The sequence below is a fragment of the Sesamum indicum genome, linkage group LG6 (assembly GCF_000512975.1).
Source record: "Sesamum indicum cultivar Zhongzhi No. 13 linkage group LG6, S_indicum_v1.0, whole genome shotgun sequence".
In the NCBI taxonomy this organism is placed as follows: domain Eukaryota; kingdom Viridiplantae; phylum Streptophyta; class Magnoliopsida; order Lamiales; family Pedaliaceae; genus Sesamum; species Sesamum indicum.
Genome location: NC_026150.1, coordinates 19,217,183 through 19,238,572, shown reverse-complemented (window position 1 = coordinate 19,238,572; position 21,390 = coordinate 19,217,183). Strand labels below are relative to the sequence as shown.

The 21,390-nt window shown below is 35.3% G+C and overlaps 2 protein-coding genes across 4 annotated transcripts; one reads left to right on the top strand and one right to left on the bottom strand.

Moving 5' to 3' along the window:
• Positions 4,747-12,972, bottom strand: LOC105165133 (CSC1-like protein At1g32090). Its single transcript, XM_011084028.2, has 11 exons — positions 12,003-12,972; positions 10,074-10,226; positions 8,949-9,084; positions 7,890-7,991; positions 7,590-7,709; positions 7,407-7,487; positions 6,891-7,231; positions 6,283-6,528; positions 5,727-6,051; positions 5,410-5,643; positions 4,747-5,263 (listed from the first exon to the last, which is right to left on the bottom strand). Exons 1-11 carry the CDS (start codon positions 12,314-12,316, stop codon positions 4,913-4,915), a joined length of 2,403 nt encoding a protein of 800 aa, XP_011082330.1. The 5' UTR covers positions 12,317-12,972; the 3' UTR covers positions 4,747-4,912.
• LOC105165131 (plastidal glycolate/glycerate translocator 1, chloroplastic) lies at positions 17,776-21,016 on the top strand. 3 transcript variants are annotated; one of them, XR_002287263.1, is made up of 9 exons: positions 17,776-18,204; positions 18,302-18,617; positions 18,736-18,997; positions 19,089-19,204; positions 19,401-19,510; positions 19,739-19,916; positions 20,067-20,196; positions 20,513-20,782; positions 20,872-21,016. XR_002287263.1 is itself a non-coding variant. In XM_011084026.2 (8 exons), the coding sequence occupies exons 1-8, from the start codon at positions 17,908-17,910 to the stop codon at positions 20,661-20,663; spliced, it is 1,560 nt and encodes a 519-aa protein (XP_011082328.1). In that variant the 5' UTR covers positions 17,776-17,907; the 3' UTR covers positions 20,664-21,016. The 3 variants fall into 3 exon arrangements, 1 of the variants encoding a protein (XP_011082328.1); XR_002287262.1 differs by having other exon boundaries at positions 20,513-20,786; XM_011084026.2 differs by having other exon boundaries at positions 20,513-21,016.

Below are 21,390 nucleotides of genomic sequence, written 5' to 3'. Positions count from 1 at the left end.
TTGATCCTTGTCAATTCTCCCCAACCAGTTGTATGCCTCTTCGTTCAATGATTTCATCTCTTCCATTATTCTATCAAATTTTCGTGGGTTGTTTTCAGCCCCTGCTCTCCAGCACAAATCCTTCAATTGGATGTTCTTGAATTTGGTGTTAAAATTCGAGCACACATGCCGTAAACAAAACCGATGTACTCCACGAGGAAATTTGAATGCCGGTACATAATTTATAGCATTGATCAAGCCAGCATGCCTGTCTGATATCAAACAGACTCGATCATCCTCTACGAGTGCAAACGCTAACAGCAGCACCTGCTGATTTGCATCTAAAGTTACTGCTACCAGCATTTTATGTTTGTACTTCGTGTACAAATGTGTTCCATCCACGCTTATAACGTCACGACAATAACGATATCCCTCAATGCATGGTCTAAATGTCCAGAAAACATATTTCAACATGTACCTGCCCGGGCTGTCTGTTTCCAAATGCATCCACTCCACAACGGCTCCAGGATTCCATTTTTGCAATGCCGCCATATATTTGGGTAGTTTCTGAACAGAACTCTCCCAAGTGCCGTACACTTGTTCTCTAGCGGCTTTCAAAGCAAACCAGGCCTTATGATATGGGACTTCAAAACCAAATTTATCTTTCACAATCTGCTGGACATGTTTTATATCACAAGATGGGTCTTGACGAACCATACCCAACAGATGTGTTGCGATCATGCTCTTTCCTAAGTTACCGTGATCAATAGAAATCTCATTCATCAGACATGTATGTGGTCCGACATACCTGGTAACTTTAAATAATCCCATGTTGGATTTGAATATGGCCCTCAGCATCCAACAACACCCAGTTTGTGCTTCGTATCTGCAGGCGACTTTCCATAATTTTTTGTTGCTCTCCACCACTCGGTATTCTCGTCGTGCAAATCGAACCGAGTAATCTTGTACACTTCCTTTCAAATGGTCCTTACTTTTAAACAGCATTCCGAGGGCGAGCTCTCCGGTGTTTGAGTCATAAAAATTGCCCCACCTGCTAGTAGGGATATCAATCGAGTCTGCAGGGACTTCTGGGTGTGTTGTGCTGAAAAATGGAACTTTTGGATATAGGTTCATTCTGTCGGGCACGGCAGGCACGTTCAAATCAAAATGCTCTTGTGCATTCTCACCAAGAACTTCCATCATAACAGGTGTACTTACATCACCATCATCGTCATTATTCTGTTCAATCTGGTCTTCTAATTCGACCTCATCTGGTTCTGAGTCAGCTTGCTCAGTGTTCAACAAGCTATCAGCTTCAAGCTCGTCATCTTCATCATTGTATTCAGATGAACCAGCATAATCCGATGAGCCAGAATATGCATTTGTCCCTGCATATGATGATGGGCCTGCATACGACGATGGACCTGACCATGATGAGGGGCCTGCATATGATGAGGGGCCTGCATATGATGATGGACCTGCATAATCTTCATTAAGACCAAACCGCCCCATTTCTTGAGTTACTACTGGTAAACTCGGCAAATCTTGGGTTATCATAGACATATACGTTCCCCAATCACCAACAGCTGAGTCATCTGGTACAGCATTTTGCAGAACTTTCTCCGCTTCGACAAAAATATCAATCGATACATATCCATTCATCGGATTTAAAAAGAATTGCATATCACGATCCTTCTTAATTGCCAACAACATCTCATTCCTTTGGCCAAAATTAAAAGTTATGTATTTAAAAGATATATGCAATTTAAAATTATTCCTATCCATACCAATCTCTTCATACAAAATTAACTCTAACTCAGCAAATGTAGTACTACGAGAAATTTGCATGAATCCGAGTGGAGGTCGATCATAACTTACAGAACCATTCGAATTGATTTGTTGACCTCCAAAATATATAACAATATCAACAGTGTTTTGATCTGCCATATCTTCAGAACAATATTATCAATATATATTTTTTTCATACTATAATAAGATATTTAAAATAAGAACAAATAACACGAAAATTTAATAAATAACTTACGTTTTTTCAATTGTAAATCTTCAAATAACAAGTGCAGAAATTTTACAAGAATTGCGAGATGGTGGTGTATGAATTTCCGAAGGCTGATTTGAGAGTGCAGGCTGATTTTTCAGTGTGTATGAATGTGAAAATAGCATCCGACTTATATAGGCAATAAAACCGCGGTAAGTAACCGCGGTGCCACAGACGATAATGCAGAAGAATTGATTGACACCGCGGTAACACAGCACGGTGCTAGATACTGAAAAAAAGAAAAAATTGACTGACACCGCGCTTTGTTAGCGCGGTGTCAGCCCGGGCAATGTACAATCCGGGCAACGCAATGCCACCGCGGTTACTAACCGCGGTGGCTATAAAAAAAATTTTTTTTTTAATAAAAACGTCAGTGCCACCGCGGTGGCTATAAAAAAATTTTTTTTTTATAAAAACATTGCCACCGCGGTCACTGACCGCGGTGGCAATTAAAATATAGTTTTTCTGTGTCACCACGGTTAGGCACCGCGGTGACACAGAAAGTTTATTTTTTTTTAAAAAAAAAAATTCAGGCACCGCGGTCAGAGACCGCGGTGCCGCTTACTTTACTAACACATCTACAATGGCATTACTTTACTAACTTTTCTTTTTTTTGGCATTTTTTAAATAAAATCCCCAACATAGTGTACATATTAAATTCTTGTGTCATTTATTCTCATGTTTATTACCATTAATTTCTCAACATGTACTGATGAGATATTTGCTTTTACGGAAAAAAAATTGAAAGATGACAAAATTCTACATTAAAATTCCAAAACACAGTTTTGCAGTGCTAGAAGTCGGTTAACTATTTAATTATTATTAAAAAAATTATATGAATATAATTTATTTAAAATATATTGATGGGTATACACTTGTAACCCCTACAATAAGACCAGATTACCCTTCATTAAGGGCATTAGAGTCATTTCGCGATCAGGATCCGCGCCTCTTGTAACGGGCGGGTCGCGGAGGACCCGACCCGGGTCGCACAAACCGACTGAAGACCTGGACAATGGAAGCCGTTCGATGAGAACATGAGCCAGTAGGATAAGGCCACGTGGCCCAGTACCCGATACCCAGTTGTGCTCTATAAATAGACCCCGATACGCCATTATTGAGGTACCTTTTACGCATTTATTGAGATCGAACTTTGAGATAGAACACTTTTCTCTCGATCAACCTAACTTGAGCGTCGGAGGGTCATTGTCGGGGACGTGCCCGACGAGCTCACGGTTCGTGTTTTATTCTCAGGGAACCCAAAATCTGGTCTTGGACGAATTGGCATTCTTAGTGGAGATCGAATCTCGAGATCGCATTATTCGACCCGGATCATATATATTAAAATATGTTGAGTCGCAGATTATATATTTTAAATAAATTGTATTTATATGCTCTTTAAAATATTTCATAAGATTATTATATAAAAAAAAAAAAGATATCCCATAAGTTGTTTGATGAAATTAAAGAACTTTAAATATTTCTTTAAAAAAATATATGGTATTTGCAATTTATTTTGGGATAATTACACCTACACCCCTTGACCTATGGCCAGTTTACACAAACCATTCGTATTTTTTAGATAATTACACATACACCGACCTATCAATATCACTTCTACGAAACAACCCCTTACTTTTCTGAAAAATTACACGCACACACCTAAAAATTTTAGCTTCATTACACAAGATATCCCTATTTTTATGTTGTCAGGAATAGTTTCTATAATTATGCAAAAGACAAGAGTGATTTGTATAAACAAATCATAAATTAGGAAGTGTAAATGTAACTATCCCATTTATTTTTAAGATTTGAACAGATTACTTCGGTTTTGATTATAAATATTATAAAATTGTTACTCATAATATCTTATAACCTCCTTCATTAGCAATTTTAGTATTTTAATTCTAATATAAATTTTAGGGATAATTATACTCTTCCCTTGAAGTTTGGTGTAATTACACCTAAATTTCCTATGGTTTGAAAAATTACATCTAATATCTCTAAGGTTTGCTTATGTATTACAAATAAATCTCCTATTAGACAAAAAAAAAAAATTATTTAACCTGTAATAAGTCAATTAAGACTAAATATCAATTTTCATTCAATTTTCCTGTTTTGGTTAAATACAACAAGTTCAGTAAATTTTGACTAATACAGAGACTTATTTGTTAGGCAAAAACAAATATTATGGATGCTAGATGTAATTTCTCAAACCATAAGAGATTTAACTGTAATTAAACTATACCTCAAGGGAGGAGGGTGTAATTATCCCCAAAATTTAATATATTATAAACTTCAGAAACATCTTACATAAATCCTCGCCAAAGATTTAAACCTCAGCAACTTCAAATATGAAAGAATGTGTTTAGACTGATAAATTTAGAGTTAAAATTTTCAAATAAATTTACAAAGAATTTGAAATATTTCAATCTCATTTTGAATTATTTTTAGTAACAGTATAGTATGGATTCGTTGGAATTCCGTTCTCAAAATCTACGGTGCAAGAAAATAGATGCAAATAACTCCCAAAAGATAACATGTGGGCTTGTTTTGCTAATAAGAAGAGACAAAAGAAGCCATGGCAACTCTTTATCTTCCAATCCAAACACAACCATGCAACACCAGTTCCACAGAGCCACTAATTTTAAAGAGATTAAACACACACACACACACACACACACACACACACACACAGAGAGAGAGAGAGAGAGAGAAACTAACAACACAATTACATTTACATGAACTAAACTTACAGAAGTTACAACTGAAAATGGGCAAGATCTTAGCATCAAAGCTATCTAACTAGAAGGATATTTGATTAGGGATTTACATCAGAAAGAAATTTTTAACTTCTTATAACATAAAAATCAAACTTCAGTAGTGATAGTATTGGTAGTGTTGTTCAGCAGCATATTCGTACCTATATATGTTGCTCGGCGATTGAGCTTCATAGTGATACATGGTGTGATTTGGCTCGACTTCGTAGTGCTGGACAATATGGGATGGATCGTCTTCGTGGTGATAGGTATGCTGAGGGGACGGAGAACTAAGCTCGCTTGGAGAAGAACTGGGGACATGAGCCTGGTTTTTGTCGACTTTGACCTCAACCAACTCGACTTCCTCAAACGAGTGGAAAATCGGATGCAAATATGCATCAGCCAAGTAAGATTTTAAGTCGACGTCAGATTCAGAGGCACGATCTTGTGTGTCCTTCAACATGGCTTCCTGAAGAGAAGAAAGCGACAACAGCCAATCAGAATACCAGAATGATCAGTTGATTGAGACAGTTTTACGGATGGTTTGCATATTGTGATTTGGTTGACGACTAATATAATAGTGATGCATTTTCAGGTTGGTATAAACCAAATTACCTCAAGAGGATACTTTCTAAATGCGGGTTCGAAGCGGTTCTTGCAGTATTTATGGAAGGTCAGAGTCAATACGGGTAGCACGACGAGCAAAGGAGTGGAATTTGCAGCTTTTTTTGTGCTCAATAAGCCCATTAAGAGGAGTTGTGATATCAGTAAGCTTGCTACAATACGACCGTGAACGTGTGGCCAAAATGCTGCAGCGCTCTCGTACTGTTGGTTATATACATTAATGACCTGCACGATAAAAGGGATAAGATTCAGACTATCTTTTAGCTCGGTATGAGAATAAAAATGCGATTGGACAGAGTAGAACTAACCTGATGGCGGTAGACAAAGTACGCAAAGGCAAAGAAGACCAGTATAAAAGGAAGGAGGATTGGGGTAACGACCATGTACACGATTCCCAGAAGGAAATAGAGTTGAAGACTCGGTAAGGTTTCAGGGAAATCAACGCCTCCAGGATCCATTGCCTTCTCCAAATCCCTCTCAGTTTTTACGATGAACATGTTCTTTAGGTGGAAAATCACTAAAGGTTTCAACCGGAGAATTTCACCAGCAATCCCAGCCCAGCCGTCAACCATTATGTATGTGATGAAAAAAGTAGCCTTCATAGGTATTGAAACACCAATGTTTCTCGGGATTCTGCAACCAAGAAGATTCATTCACAACCCAGAAGTGAGCATTTTCAACCAAATCGGAACCGGAGTCTCGTTTTCCTTTCATACTACAAATCAATATTAGTGTTACCCGAACAAGATATCAGTTTGGTATTAGAGTATGCATGCAACAAATATTATCCATCACATGTCGCAAAATTGACGTTGGCTCAAATAAACTAAGGAATGAAGACAGAAGATGTATAGGGAACATTACTGGGCAGGTGGTTGGTGAACGAAAGCGTGAAGTTGCTGGAATGCTGTTCCGGTCACAATGCTACCCAAAAACACATTGACCAGCATGAAGTAGTAATATTTTGCAGCAGTTCTCCGTTCCAATTGTGATATCGCCACATGCCCCTCTATTTTTGACATAACCATTAAAATTTTGGGAAGAACATACAAGAAGATTTTAAGAGCAAGACCAGGAAGGAAACCCTGAAGGAATGACTTGACAAAGCTCCTGCAAAAGACGGATGGGGGATTACTGAATCGAAGAAATAAAGCAAAACAGTGATGCATCGTAATGGGAATTGTATTCAAGATAAAGATCAAGAATCACATACGGCCGGACATTAATCTAACAATTAGGAAGAAGATATCATGTTTTCATTCTTTTTCAAATATTATAGCCCAGTGACTGAATTGTCATAAGAAAAGAGACTAATTCAGGGCAGAACCATCTTTACTCATGAATCTTAACGTGCACCGTTTAAATCTTTTATTTTCACAAATAGTTTTCACGCATTTCCTCAACAATCCTCATTTCACATGGTGACCAAAAGTCTGAATATATGATGCTCATTCACTTCAATTGACGCTTACCATTCAATTAACGGCCTCAGAAAAGGTGCAACCTTCTCAAGTCCTTCCAGATTTGCCAGTGATTGGACAAAAGCAATAGGTATCATGTAAAAGAAGACTAATGCAAACACGGATAACGAAATCACAAGTTTCCTAATGCTGAGTGAAACAAATGGTATCGCCAGATTCTTCCAGTATACATCATGGGGTTCAGGGGCCCAACTTGTTAACCACAGTGTGGGATTTTTGCTCTGTTGTGTCTGTGCACAAACAGCTGCCCCCCATCTTGAATTGAATGACACAAAAGCAGCCGGAGTTACGGATTTGGAGTCTTTGAGGATTTTCTGGCGTTCCATCGTCAACTAAGAGCAAGGAGTGAAAAAATTATATTGTCAGAAAGAAACACATCAGCAGCTGCTTAAAGAAGCAGGTTAATTCATCTGGAACAAGACAAGAGCTGGGTAAAGGTTTCATATCAGAAATAAATAAATAAACAAGAGTCGCTTGTGTGAATTAAAACAAGAGACGCGAACTTACCGTTTTATCAAGATCTTTAATTTGCTCTTTGTAGTAGTCAATTGAGTCCACCCTTTCACCCCAAAGTCCAAGGAAGCCTCTCTGAATGACAAAAACAAAACAAGCTATAAAGTAATGTTATGTTCTGCAGCAAGTGAACCAGATAATATCACAGCATATGCAAATCCATTTTCATCAGAATACCTTTCGTGTAGGCCTTTTGTCCGGATGTCTCTCAAACTTAAGCTGGTTGTAATCCAGCCAATTCTGAAGTCGGTTTCTTTTTCTGACCAGTTTGGCGAACTTATTAGCATCGTACACAGCCTGGGAGAGCCACGTACAAGGTAATGAACATAGTGCAAAGTACAAGTGTTTGCAAGTCAAGAAAAGATGACATATATCTTATATGAGCAGATATCACAGGAAAACAAGCGATATCAGGCACGGCTGAGTTCTTGAAGAGTGTAATTTTTTAACAACAATTTGTATGGGACAATCAATTACCTGGTGACATAAATAGCGATCTGGATGGTTTTTCTGGAAGAAGGTTTCAACACTGTCTGAAATTGAGCGTCCGGAAACATGTGGCACATTTCTAACAAGAACCTGAGAGTAGTACAACCCACGTTTATGATAAATATTGAATTGAAAAGCTGCATTTCAAGCGAAGCAATGACCAAGAGAACTGAGCATGCAAACTCATAGTAAGAAAGTGTAGTCAAAATGATTGGTTGTCATCCAAAAGCTCCTCGTAGAGCTGAGGGATCAATGTTACTGATTGCAGCTAATACAATGCATCATCATTAATTGTACTATATCTGAATGTATGCCTCTCTATTTCAATATTAAATGCAGGAATCATAACAAGGCTTCTTGACAGTAAAAAGATTCATCATAACTTCCATGATTCCCTCTCATCATGATAAAACATAACTACACATGTGCTAAAGCATGAACTGTACATGCAATAGCAGCGCTTTCATCTGAATACTGGTGCTATACTACTCGTCAAATAGAATAATCGTGAACTAAGAAATGTGTCTTACCAAGCAAATTTGTTTATGTGTGTGTTTTTCCCTATCACCAATGGATTCTTGAAACCTACTAATACAATTTTTTAACTGTATACTACATATCCGAACTGGCTCTCATTAGTTAGGCATTGACTGTCAAATTGTTTGTTTCTGTACCAATGCAACTGTCGTAAAGAGCTTTCTATAGGTTTGCGTGCCATCCTCTTCCATTCTACTATTGCTCATTTCGTTATCAGTATTTGTATCCAAACTTCATTTACTTCTCTTACTTCTTCAACTTCTTCAATATAAGTATTATCTTAAGTAGCAAATTGTCTACAATTTGTGTGTACCTGACACAACCTTCTCTTACTTCTTCAACTTTCAATGTAAAATATTACAACCAACAAGGTTAACAAAATAGGATAGCTGAATCATCAAACAAACAAAAACCAGAACATCGCACAGCTAAAATATTACATTAACTTTAATGCAAGAAACTTACAATCCAAATTATTCATATTGCAATAGCAATGACAGTTCAACTAACCGTGAATTGTTCTGCACGCCTGCCTTGTGAAGCCAAAAAGTTTAGCCGCATTGAGGCAACTCTATCATATTCCTTATAAAGCATGTAACAGACCCAAAAAGTAAACAAATACTCCATTGATATGTGGACAAAAAACCTGGCATTCAATCACAAAAGTTAAGTCCTTTTTCATGTTTGATGCACAACCTAAGTAAAAGAAAGGAAGTGATTAAGATGTAAAAACCACTTCAGCCTCGTGCTTTATTATTTCCTAGGAGAATGTCTTAATCAACTGTAATGATGCATGACTACAAGCATAAAAGTTGCAAAATAAAGGGCGAAAAGATGAATTCAGCTCCATATTGGAAAATATATGATGATTTAAGGGTTTCACATGCCTTTATTCTGATTGTTACTGTTGCAACTGCATACAACTGAACAAGTCAAGCAAGCTATAGGATGTAGTCATCTGCCCTAAACTTTCTTTCTCAGTTCCTTTCTTGTTTGATGGAGCAGGAGGAAGAGGAAAAGGAGCGGACAACCAAGGAGCAAATCCCATAAGGTACCAATCTCTACTGCGAAATTTAAGTGTTCTTGTGAGCTTCTTAGCCTCTACATCATGAGGTTCAGAGCAATATGGAAAGCAAAACTGTGGATGCGTTGGCATGATACGTGAGACGATAATATTTGTGTCACGCTATACCATGCTCCAAATTTCCAAAGCTCATTGGATTATATACATCATCATTAAGAAGTCAGCCAACTTATTGTAACACTATTCCTTTAAAGAAATAAACAGAACACAACACCTGGTCTTGGAAAATTTAACTGATGCAAATATGATAATCGAAACTGGTAATTTTGTGGTTGATATCACCAGTATACTTCAATGAAGTAAAGATAATTGGTTTAACACAGAACAGATTCAAGTCGAATTTCACATCCACAGATTCAAATTCATGCATCAAATTGCCTATTGTGTCCTATAACCAGACGAAGAAGGGTGATACTTGTAAAATCAGCTCGACATCTAATCTCAGAACATTGACTTCAAACAAATAAAACATACTGAAAATGCTGGTTAGACGTCTTCATGCTGGGGCCAGACATGTTTATCTTCTTTAGTAAGAGAACCATGAAACTTACTTATAGGACTTAGGACGAACATTTGATATCGAAAGCTTGTCGATCTCACTGACGACCAAGTCACGGCGCAGAAAAAATAAAGTTCCATCAGAAACATTCACTGGAATCAGAAGTAGAAGAGCTGCAATTGCTATTGGTCCAAATATTTTCAAGCTGACAGATGTCAAGACAAAAACAAGTGTAAATAATCCGAAAAAGAAATTCCACCGGTTTCAACATCAAGGTATAGTAAGAACCACATCACATGCAACATCAAGCTCCTTGCATCATCTAATGAATACATGCTTTGACCCTGAAGGATGACAAACATCTAGGAGAAGTAAAAAACAAAAAAAGATAAGGGTTAATTACACTTGGACCCCCTCTGAAAATTCAGAATTACAATTTTTCCCAAATTTTTTGAAAGTACACTTACACCTCATCTGGATCCAGAGGGGATCTCACTGTAATTAACCCAAAAGATAAATACACAGCAGGGTGCAAATATAAAGAAATAAACATTATAGGACAAGAGAAACTATGTGGGAAGGTTTTGTTATTACTCCAATGTGAAGTCAGTCACATTACTCATTAGCTGAAATTTCACAAATTTTGAAATTGTCAGTGAGAAAAACTAAAATGCTTTTTCAGGATTTAACAACTACATAAGAAACATGTACATGGAACATGTCTGCAAGTTGAGACGGAATTAAGGAAGAGGAAAAGCAAAAGGAGCAGGGATTAAGGAAACCCAAAACCGGCAAACAGTTGTATCGAGAAAGTTGTTCACTTTAGTTGTGGACTTTATACCCAGTCAGAAGTTCCATATTCAGTTTTCCACCAATTATTACCATTCATGGTGCCATTTATATTTCATTTCCATTCAACAACTTAACTTTCAACTTCATGGTGGCTTAGAACCAAAACCCAGACATACAGAGAGTACCTGAGTGACACTTTTGAGAGAAGGCTAGATATATTTGAATCCGTCCTTTTCATTTTTCAATTCCTTTTACTCAGGGGAATCAACTACAACTAGTGGTTAGTTCTGGAAAGCAAATTTGTGGATGAGACTTGCAGATTTTCTTAAACCAGTCAAATAAGTCATTGTAAAAGATGTGTTCAAAATATAGCTTCATTTTAAGTATTTCAACAGGTTTTGCTGATCACATGAATTCAAGGTGAGATGACACCCTTGTTAAGGCACAAAACTCTAAGCAAAAATGATACTTGCAAATCCTAAATCAAAAACAAGAAATCGACAACAGACTAGAATTAGGAATTCTAAATGAAGTGACTTGCCAACCAAGAATCTAAAATTTTGTGAAAATAAGTTCTTGTACATAAAAACCATATAAAAACACCAAGTTTCTTTAAAGGACCTCAACAGCTTCTAAGAATCAATTACCAAAAACGATATGCACCCAAAAACTTTAAATTGTAAACCGAGCAACGAAACGCAAATGCATGTATAAAATGTTACATAACCAAGAAACACTGCATATTCACAAGAAAACATCAGAATCAAACTCCCGGACCATTTAGCCGAACAAATAAAATAGAAAATTAAATTGAATCCAATATGTGATTTCCCAATATAATACTTAATTTCAACGCAAACCAGCAGCATTCCCGATAATACTGAAAACAAGGAAAAAAAAAAGGAAGACAGCATAATTCCCAGAAAACAGCATAATCTGATCGAAAGTTACATATCAGCCACCGCAAAGCGCAAAGCAGCGTGACAGAAACTGACAGAGAGGCCAAAAAGGTGAGACTTTCGCAAGTGTCTTAGCGTATAAACAGTTTAACACTCAAAAACACAGATAATTGAACTGAAGATTAAAATCTCTATCATTTCTTGAAAATCAATAAGCACCCCTCAGAACCATCAGATAATTAAGAAAACAAAAAGAGTTAAAACTGAGAAAAGTTGGAAATTGCAATTACCCAAGAATATAAATCCTCAGGAAAACAGCAGAATCAAGGCCAGCATGGCTGATAATCTCAGACTCACTCATCTTCAGAGCCTGAGGCATCCAGTTCAGAAAAGTGAGATAAGTCTTGAGATTGAGATTGACAAATTTGCCAACCACACCACCCCAATTCCGGGGGCTAGTCCTCTTCCCAGAAATGTACCACTTGGGAAAGTAAACTCTATCATTGATAGGCTGAATCCTGAGCAGCGCAAAGGCAAGCAAAAACGCAAATGCACCCAGTATGTTGATTAGTGCCGACACCCCAATATCCGCAAGACTCGCCATTCCTTTTGCTTATGCTTCAATTCCCAGAAATCCAAGAACGAAAATGTGAAAAGGAGGAGAAAAGAAGAGGAAGAAAAGGTGGGTTGTGAAAGGAAGTAAGAGAAAGATGATGATAGCAAGGAATATTTTGTAGGTGGGCTTTTTCTTGTCTTTATGCTTTGAAAAAGGCTTAGTTAGGAAATGATGAAGTCTGCAAATTGATGGCAGGAGCTAATGGATCATGGCTTCTCTTTCAGTTATACTTTTATTTTTCAGCTGCTCTTCATATCTGTCAGTGTGTGTTGTATGTGAAACATGGGACCATTGATTTTGGGGGGTTTGGATTACTTTTGGATTTGGCAACTGAAGTTTCTACGGTGGAGGAACAGAGTAGGGTGGGGGTGGTGGTGGTTGCTTTTTGTTTGTGCTCGTGATTGTGGGTTGTTTTTTAGTAGTATTTTGGGTTTGTGCTTTTGAGTTTCTGGAGTTGAAAAGTGAACAAAAGTTGTTGAGAGCTTTGTTTGTTTGTTTCTTCGGCCATTGGATTTCTTGATTTCATTCTCAGGCGGCCGTGCTCCGCCGCGGGAAAGACGGTGGGTAAATGCTAATCATGACAAATCGCTGATTGGTCGGCGTGATTTTGGGTTAATGCAAATGGGATTATGTGTTGAAGATTCTCTTTAAAATTCTTAAAATTTGGCTCTATATATATTATCATGTAATATAAAAACTCATTTGTAATCCCGAAGGCAATCACTTCTTCTCCAAGATGTTAGCACACTCCACCAAATTAATATATTTTTTCTCCAACTTGCAATATCAATACTACTATTTAAAAAACAAAATATTATGTACTGATTTTTAAATACTTAATTTTATTTTTAATTATTTTTAAAAAATTAAATTTAATATTTTTAATTATTTTAAAATTAAAATCTATTTTTCTCCAATTTCTTATCTTTTCTTTTGACAGACTACGTGCAATAATAACTAGTATTATAAATAATAATAAAATATATAAATCAGTATATTATATTTTATAAAAAAAATAATTTAAAAATATTATCGATACGATAAAAATATTATATAGCAGTGCCGCCATTTGTAAGTACAGTAAAATATTTTATGATAAAATTCTTAATTAGAAGACAAAAATGTGTGCATTTACAATAAGGTGATATAATAATACAAACAAAGAACTCAGAATATGAAACTATTAACATTTTATTAGAACTTGTCAATAAATTAAGGGGTTTTTTTCATAATTATATAAATAAAGAACTCAGAATATGAAACTATTAACATTTTATTAGAACTTGTCAATAAATTAAGGGGTTTTTTTCAAATATAAGATGTATTTATTCAATTTATTACAAATAAAAAAATTAAAATAAAATGAAATAATCGGATCAAAAATTAAAACCAATAAGAGAAAAATGTAAGAGGAAAGGGGAAATATAAATGAAAATATTTTATCAAAATATCAAGAATTATATTACAATAATGATTTAAAGCAAATACAATTTATATATTACAAACATAATTTAGAAAATGGAGAATATTGTTTTGTGCTTATCTCCAGAATGATTGAGGCTAAGGGGTGGTACCAAAATCATGTTCTCTAGCCTGTTGAATTAAGTCATGTGCAACCAAACCATAAAAATAATAACTAAAAACAAAAAGGTCATGTGCAGGCAACCCAACTCAAAATACTCTATGGGTGATGTCTTAATTTAATGATTAAAGATAAAATTTTATGAATAAATTTAAAATTATAAATTTGAGTTCTACTGAAAATAGACATTTTATCTCGTTTCATGTGAGTTATTGTAATTTATTTATTAATTCTAATATATTAGGCCCCTTTACTTTAACGTATTAGTTTTAATAAAAAAAAAAGTATAGCATAGTATAATTTACTTTGATGTGTGAAGACTCGGTATTAGACCATGGGCCTTGTACTAATCAATGTTCTACCTACTGACCAACATACCACAACGAACTTGATAAGCATGTGATTTCTCAATTTTACCCATAGTACTTTTGTCTTTAATACCATTTAAAGGGTTCAATAATAATTTCTCTACTCAATCCATGTGTATCAATCAAAGTAAATACATGGCTAAATACATCTAAGTAAACAATTTATAATTAATTCAATTTTTTATTATTTATTTAATTAAAAATAATCTTGTCACTTATTTAATTGAATACTAAAAATAAACGGGCCAATATATATTTATCGAAATATTGATATAATCATACACGTAATTACTCCTTTTAGAAAAGAACTCAAATATTGCAAATCCAAATGAAAATTTAGTCATTTGACTAATACAAAAGTTATATTGTCATTTAATTGGTTTCACTGCCCATAAAGCCCTACACTTTACATTCATATAATGAAAAAAAAATGAAAAAATGCCTACACCTTTTGTTTTAATTATTAAAAAAAAAAAAAAACTACACTTTACAGGGTATCAAGAATATATGCCTAATTATACACATGCAAGCCTCCCAATTGCTTCATAAGCAACTACATCCTACACATAAATTTATATATGAGCATCATAAAGTGTTAATGCATTAATGCGATTTATTTATTCTTTTCATCATTTGAAAGGAAAACACAAATATATATATATATATATATATATACCTTTCTTTTTTTCTTTAACCAACGTGACCTGAGATTATCTGATGGTATTAAAAATTTACAGAAATACTCTTAATTCTTTCAATAATTTCAAAAATGACCAAGATTCGGGCCTCTTTTATATATATGGGATCATTTTGATTTGATCTTAATTATGTACGGACTCATGATGACTGTTCTAATTTATAGATCAATAGTTCGTATAAAATTATACAGTTCCAAGATATTTATATATACAAATTCTGTATGCCCCAAGTACAACTTTGAACATCCTAATAGTTTTACGACGTTTATATTTCCTTTCCTACAATTTTCATATTATTTCATTCCCATCAACCTTAACATCAGAAGGCTATAACAAAAGCTTTCTCCATGTTGTGCTCATATGTTCTTTTTCCAACAATCGGAGCTCCAGCCCTCTTAAGCACTTCTAAAGTATTTCTAAAATACATTAGACCATAGCATAAATATTTTAAATTATGACGGGCAACAAAATAAAAACAGACATTCATAGTTTAGCAGTACCTTGTTGGTGAAAATGTCTTTCTTACATATATAAAACACGTATGTATATAATATTTTTTTAAGAAATGATGTTTGATATCTCAATTTTAATTATACGAAAAAGGAAACGCGATTCTTTTGAATGTTTATCGGGCAAAATACGCGATTGAAACAAAAAACTAAATATAACTAAATTAATGCATGGTTATATATTACTTTTAGTTCTAATTCATCTACTATCTATAAAAATATAATATATTTTATCGTTCTTATCTTCTGTATTTTTTAATATTAAATATAGCATATACATACATGTCAAGAGTACATAAATTTGTCATTACTATATTTTTATGCCGATTTTATGTACACACTTTTAAATAATAGAATTAAAGGCAATTTTAGTTTTCTAACTTCAGGTCATTCTCGTTTTAGTCCCGTAACTTACTAAGGTTCCATTTTAGTCCCCTAAAACTGAAAAAATCTCAATTTTGGTACAAATTTCCTCGAAAAATTGCTTCACTCGCTAGAAAAAGTCACATGTCTCTCATGTGACTTTTTAAATTGAGGGCTGTGTTTTTATTGGCTGAAATGGATGACATGGCGACTTCATGGCGCTGATGTGGTGACAACATGTAAATTTATAAAAAAAAAAAAGGGCCTGACGTGGATAAAATATCCACTTCATCAAACATACATAGATTTTAGGGGAAATGGAAGAAGAGGGTTCATACATACCTATTGTGTTTACTTTTCTTTTTCTTTTTTTTTTATTTTGATGATGTGGATTAAATATCCTGGTCAGGCCTTTTTTTTTTAATTTACATGTCGTCGCCACGTCAGCGCCATGTAGTTGCCATGTCATCCGTTTCAACCAATAAAAACGCAGTCCCCAATTTAAAAATTCATATGAGTGGCATGTGACTTTTTCCGACGAGTGAGGGAATTTTTCGAAGAAATTTGTACCAAAATTGAGATTTTTTCAATTTTAGGGGACTAAAATGAAATCCTAGTAACTTGCGGAACTAAAACGAGAATAGCCTAAAATTAAGGGACTAAAATTGCCTTTAATCCTAAATAATAATATAAATAATACACGTACATATAATATAACAATCACTACTCGTCCCATATTTTACTAATTATGAGCAGTACATCATTAAGATTAAGGATCATAGAAAAAGTGCAACTCATGAAATATTAGTTTGTTAATTTGTCCATAACATTCAACTTTAGCACATGCTGATGTGGTCCATATCAATTGAAATGATTTTTTCCATTTATTTATTTATAGTGAAGAGTCTAATAATTAGATTTAAAACGTAGGGTAGGGGCAAGTGGGCTCCACCCAACTTGGAATTTATTAATTAATAGTTTGGACAACATAGTGCTCGTGACTCATCACACGTCAACTTTTCCTTCTTCCCATATACTCATCACATAATTGTGTCTGTCTTTTTTCTCCACACGCCTTATTTTGTTGCTGAAATTCCCACTTTTTGGAGGGATTGTTTTGGATTTTCTATCGTAAATAACTCTGACGTTTATTGTGGGCCCCACACCATTAGAAACGAGTATAATCTAAATATTCATAAACTTGTATGATAAAAAAATTCTTTATTTTTTTTTTTAGTAAAAAGAGTTATACTTGAACTATTGACGTTTATCAAAAAACGTTCTTAAAAATCGAGGGGTCTTTATTTTGGGGGTTTTGCTCCTCCTGCAAAAATTCTACTTTAATATACTTGCTCGGATATTTTGAATTGATAAATATTGTACTCGAATTGAGGGATTGTTTGCAACGATTTAAAATAAGCGTTCATAAACTTATTGCTAAAAAAAAAAATGAACAGATTGCTTTGGTTTATAATATTTGTCTTTTTTTTTGAATTATTTAAATTAAATTAAGTTATAAAGAGCTCCATACCAACTTTTGCACCTAATTTTGCAAAATTTTGAAATATTAACTTATTTTATCAAACACTTTAATTTTATTTTTTATTTTTATTTTAAAATATTCTTAATTTTTATTACTATTTAACTTACGATTTTTTCTACAAGAATAGAAATTATTTGAGATTTTGAAAATGTATCCCAAGGATTTGTAAGGTGGACTTAACAAAGCATGAGCTGACCATTGGGCCAAATCATGGGCCATTGAGTTATTTGTTAATTAATCCCAATAAGAGTTAAGATATGGGCCTACGACCCATTTATGTGTGTAGTATGGGCCCACAGGGCCTTAGGGTAACGAACAAAACTGTAAATTGAAATTATTGCCGGGAATCTATTCGGTAATGAATGATTGGATGTTGTTGGTGTATAGAGCCATACTCATCATCTTGGTTTCCAAGATCTTCTCAGGTCCACACAATTTTCACACACTCACAGTCACAGTTGAAGAAAATGTCATCCCTTCTACTCCTATACTCCCTTCTTCTCTTCCTCAGCTACCATGGCCGCGACCTCCGCGATTTCTCAAATTTTCACTCCTTTTGTTCTCCTACCCAGTCGCCATTGTTCAAGAGTGTCTCACTTCAATCCAGGGAAAAATCCCAGAAAAATCTCCTTCAAGTTGTTTACTGTAGCTGCAAATTCTGGGGGTATGAACCGGAATGGGCAACCAACTCATGTTGTTGGGCTCAATTCCGGACTTTTGCTTGTTAATCATCAGGAAATGGGTTCCAGGAGAAGGGTTTACGTGAAATCAACCGGATCGGAAAGTGGTTTGACTTCCTCAGCTGGTAGCACGGTAAGCATGTATGCAAAGTGTTTATCAATGGCCCGTTTGGGATTCTTGAATTTTTGGTTGTGTGGCGAAGGAACCTTAACATGCTTCTGTGTTGTAGGTTGTTAAACTGTTGCATTTGGTAGTTTCATTGGGGATTATACTGGCCATGGATAAGCTCTTGAAGAAGGCATTCGTGGCTGCTGCCATTAAATTCCCAAGTGCTTTATTTGGGATGTTTTGTATATTTACCATTTTGATGGTTCTCGACTCCACTGTCCCTGCTGCGGCAACTAGCTTGATGAACTTCTTTCAGCCAGCGCTTCTTTTCATTCAGAGGTGGCTTCCTCTGTTCTATGTGCCTTCTTTGGTGGTTCTCCCTCTGGCTGTTAAAGATATTCCAGCTGCTTCAGGACTTAAAATCATTTTCATTATAGGTATGACCTTGTTTTCTGAGTTAGATTGAAAATCTAGAAAAGTGTTTTAACCGGTGATAATTGGTTTTAGTTTAACTGTAATGGATTTCACTTAGTTTTATTTTCTGTCTGTCTGTAGTTGGAGGATGGCTGGCTTCACTTTCTGTAGCAGGTTTTACAGCTATAGCAGTGAGAAAGATGGTAAACACTGAAATGATACCGGCTGAACCTATGCCTAAGCCTTCTCCATTTTCTTCAGTAGAATTATGGGCTTGGAGTGGTATTTTCGTTATATCATTTGTGTCGGCATTTTTCTATCCAACTCTACTTGGGACAAATGCCAGAACATGCTTGCCGTTTCTCCTTGCTTCAACCGTCTTAGGCTACCTTCTTGGTTCTGGGTAAGAAAAAGCATTTACCTAGTCCAGCATTGATTTCCATTTAACTTCTCCAGCATATATCTTCCAGCATTTGGTTTATTCTGGTGTTCAGGCTACCGAATGTGGTGAAGAAGGTTTTCCATCCCATTATTTGCTGTGCGCTATCAGCTGATCTAGCGGCATTTGCCTATGGACAACTATCACGTTCTGGACTGAATCCTGTTCTCGGTAATGGTCTAACTAATTTTGAAGGGTTGTGGTGGTTGATTAGTGGTCGTGAAACGGCATAAATTTCATCAAATGTTAACTGCTACTAGCCTATCTGCACTAAAAAAATCAAAGATAATATCCATTTTGTTGTTTATTATTATGCAATCTGACACTTAAGCGTATCATAAATTAGAGAGCTAACTAAGCATGACAGGATACTATCTTACAAAGGCCTCATCAAATCCTGGAGCTGGAGACATTCTAATGGGATTCCTTGGATCAGTTATTCTCTCATTTGCCTTCTCAATGTTCCAACAGAGAAAGGTAACAAATGATTTCCAATGGAACCATTTATGCTAGTGCAAATAATTTGGTTTCTGAAAGTTAACGTTGCTCTGGTCAACAGAGGAAAAATCTATGTTGGTTATTAGGTACTAATTTGGCTTCACCAAGACTCATTTCACATTGTTGATTTAAGCAAATTTTCATGCCATTTTCCTGGAAGAATCACTGATCTAAACTTCTCAATTCTTTCTGAAATGTCATGTTCAGCTTGTTAAGAGACATGCTGCAGAGATATTCACCTCTGTTATCCTGTCCACTCTGTTCTCTTTGTATTCAACCGCCCTCATTGGACGACTGGTTGGTCTGGAACCTTCTTTAACTGTATCAGTTCTTCCCAGATGCATAACTGTGGCACTTGCTCTCAGCATTGTATCTTTCTTTGAAGGTTGAAAACTTACTTATTCTAGCCTTTAATCCGGTTCAAAAACTTTTGGCTATATATATTTTCTGTGTAAATCAACTAATCACAGTTTGAGAGTTTGCGATAATGCATTTTCATGTAGAAACATTACATCCGCTTCTTTATTTGTCTCAGGTGCCAATACATCTCTTACAGCAGCTGTGGTTGTAGTAACTGGACTCGTCGGGGCCAACTTTGTTCAGACAACTCTCGACAAATTAGGGTTCCGTGATCCTATTGCTCGAGGAATAGCGACTGCATCAAGGTACTAGAAATCCAAACATTGCAGAACTTGAGAATATGAAAAGAAAATTAAACTTTTAGTTATTGAAATCCACATGTGCACACCATCCAAAATACTAGACGACAAACATAGAATTAATTTAGTATCTTATTATCACAAACAAGCTAAATATTGTATTGAATGACCATCTCAATCAAAGTTTAAATTGTTAAAATTTCCTTCTGCTGCTTCACATGATTCTTGGACCAACCCAATACCCGCACCCCCGAACCGGTGCCAAATCAGGAAAAACACTCACTGAGCATTTGGATATTCACTTTCTGGTTTGCTATTTCAGTGCACATGGATTGGGAACAGCTGCATTGTCTGCCAAGGAACCAGAGGCCCTTCCATTTTGTGCAATTGCATATGCCCTGACAGGAATTTTTGGTTCTGTGATTTGCTCAGTTCCAGCAGTCAGACAAAGCTTGCTAACAATAATTGGCTGAAAAAATCACCTTTATGCAATTAAGAATGACATAAACTGATCACAGGCAGCGCTTTCTGCAGAAATTCTAGCTCATATTGGTGGAAAACAATCTTTCATGTCGTGGCCATTTCACTGCACGTCCGTATGTATAACCTTGCATATTTACATCTGGTTTTCTGGTTTTTATTTTCTTCCTCAAATTTTAAGCATCCCTTTCGATTTTTCAGGATTTTAGGTTGGCACCCTCTTCACAAGTTGTAACCAACCTATTTGTAATGATTATTCTATTCAAATTGATGATCTAAGTTCTTGTGTATATATGTAGTTCATCACATACAGCTAAATAGTCTAATCCCAATCTTGGTTTTATTTTCTGTTGTTTCCATGTCAACGAAGCAGCTGAAATAAGTTCACTTTGCCCAGGCGAAGGATATTTTATTTTTCTTATGTTAAACAGACAACATATTACCACTATCTTTTTTTCTAACATCTAATTTCTGAATTTTATCTTATAATTTCTTACATGTCCAAAATATAATAAAAGTGATTTCACAAGATCAATCATTTTCAGACTTGGCTGCATTTAGTAACTAAACTCTCCAGAAGAAAAGCCAAATTTTCTTGCAGACAGAGTTAACATTAATTCTACAATTTTTTCTTGGAAATATACAGAAATAGGACAAACAAGTGAATCTTGAAATCAACCACTTTTGGATTCCTTTTATGCCTAAATCTTTCTACTGGTG

Coding starts and splice junctions, on each gene's coding strand:
- LOC105165133 (XM_011084028.2), bottom strand. CDS start 12,316: ATGGCGAGTCTTGCGGATATTGGGGTGTCGGCACTAATCAACATACTG. Junction 10,227..12,002: donor CTGAGGATTTATATTCTTGG/GTAATTGCAATT, acceptor GACATCTGTCAG/CTTGAAAATATTTGGACCAA. Junction 7,232..7,406: donor TTAAAGATCTTGATAAAACG/GTAAGTTCGCGT, acceptor CCTTGCTCTTAG/TTGACGATGGAACGCCAGAA.
- LOC105165131 (XM_011084026.2), top strand. CDS start 17,908: ATGGCCGCGACCTCCGCGATTTCTCAAATTTTCACTCCTTTTGTTCTC. Junction 18,618..18,735: donor TAAAATCATTTTCATTATAG/GTATGACCTTGT, acceptor GTCTGTCTGTAG/TTGGAGGATGGCTGGCTTCA. Junction 20,197..20,512: donor GGAATAGCGACTGCATCAAG/GTACTAGAAATC, acceptor TTGCTATTTCAG/TGCACATGGATTGGGAACAG.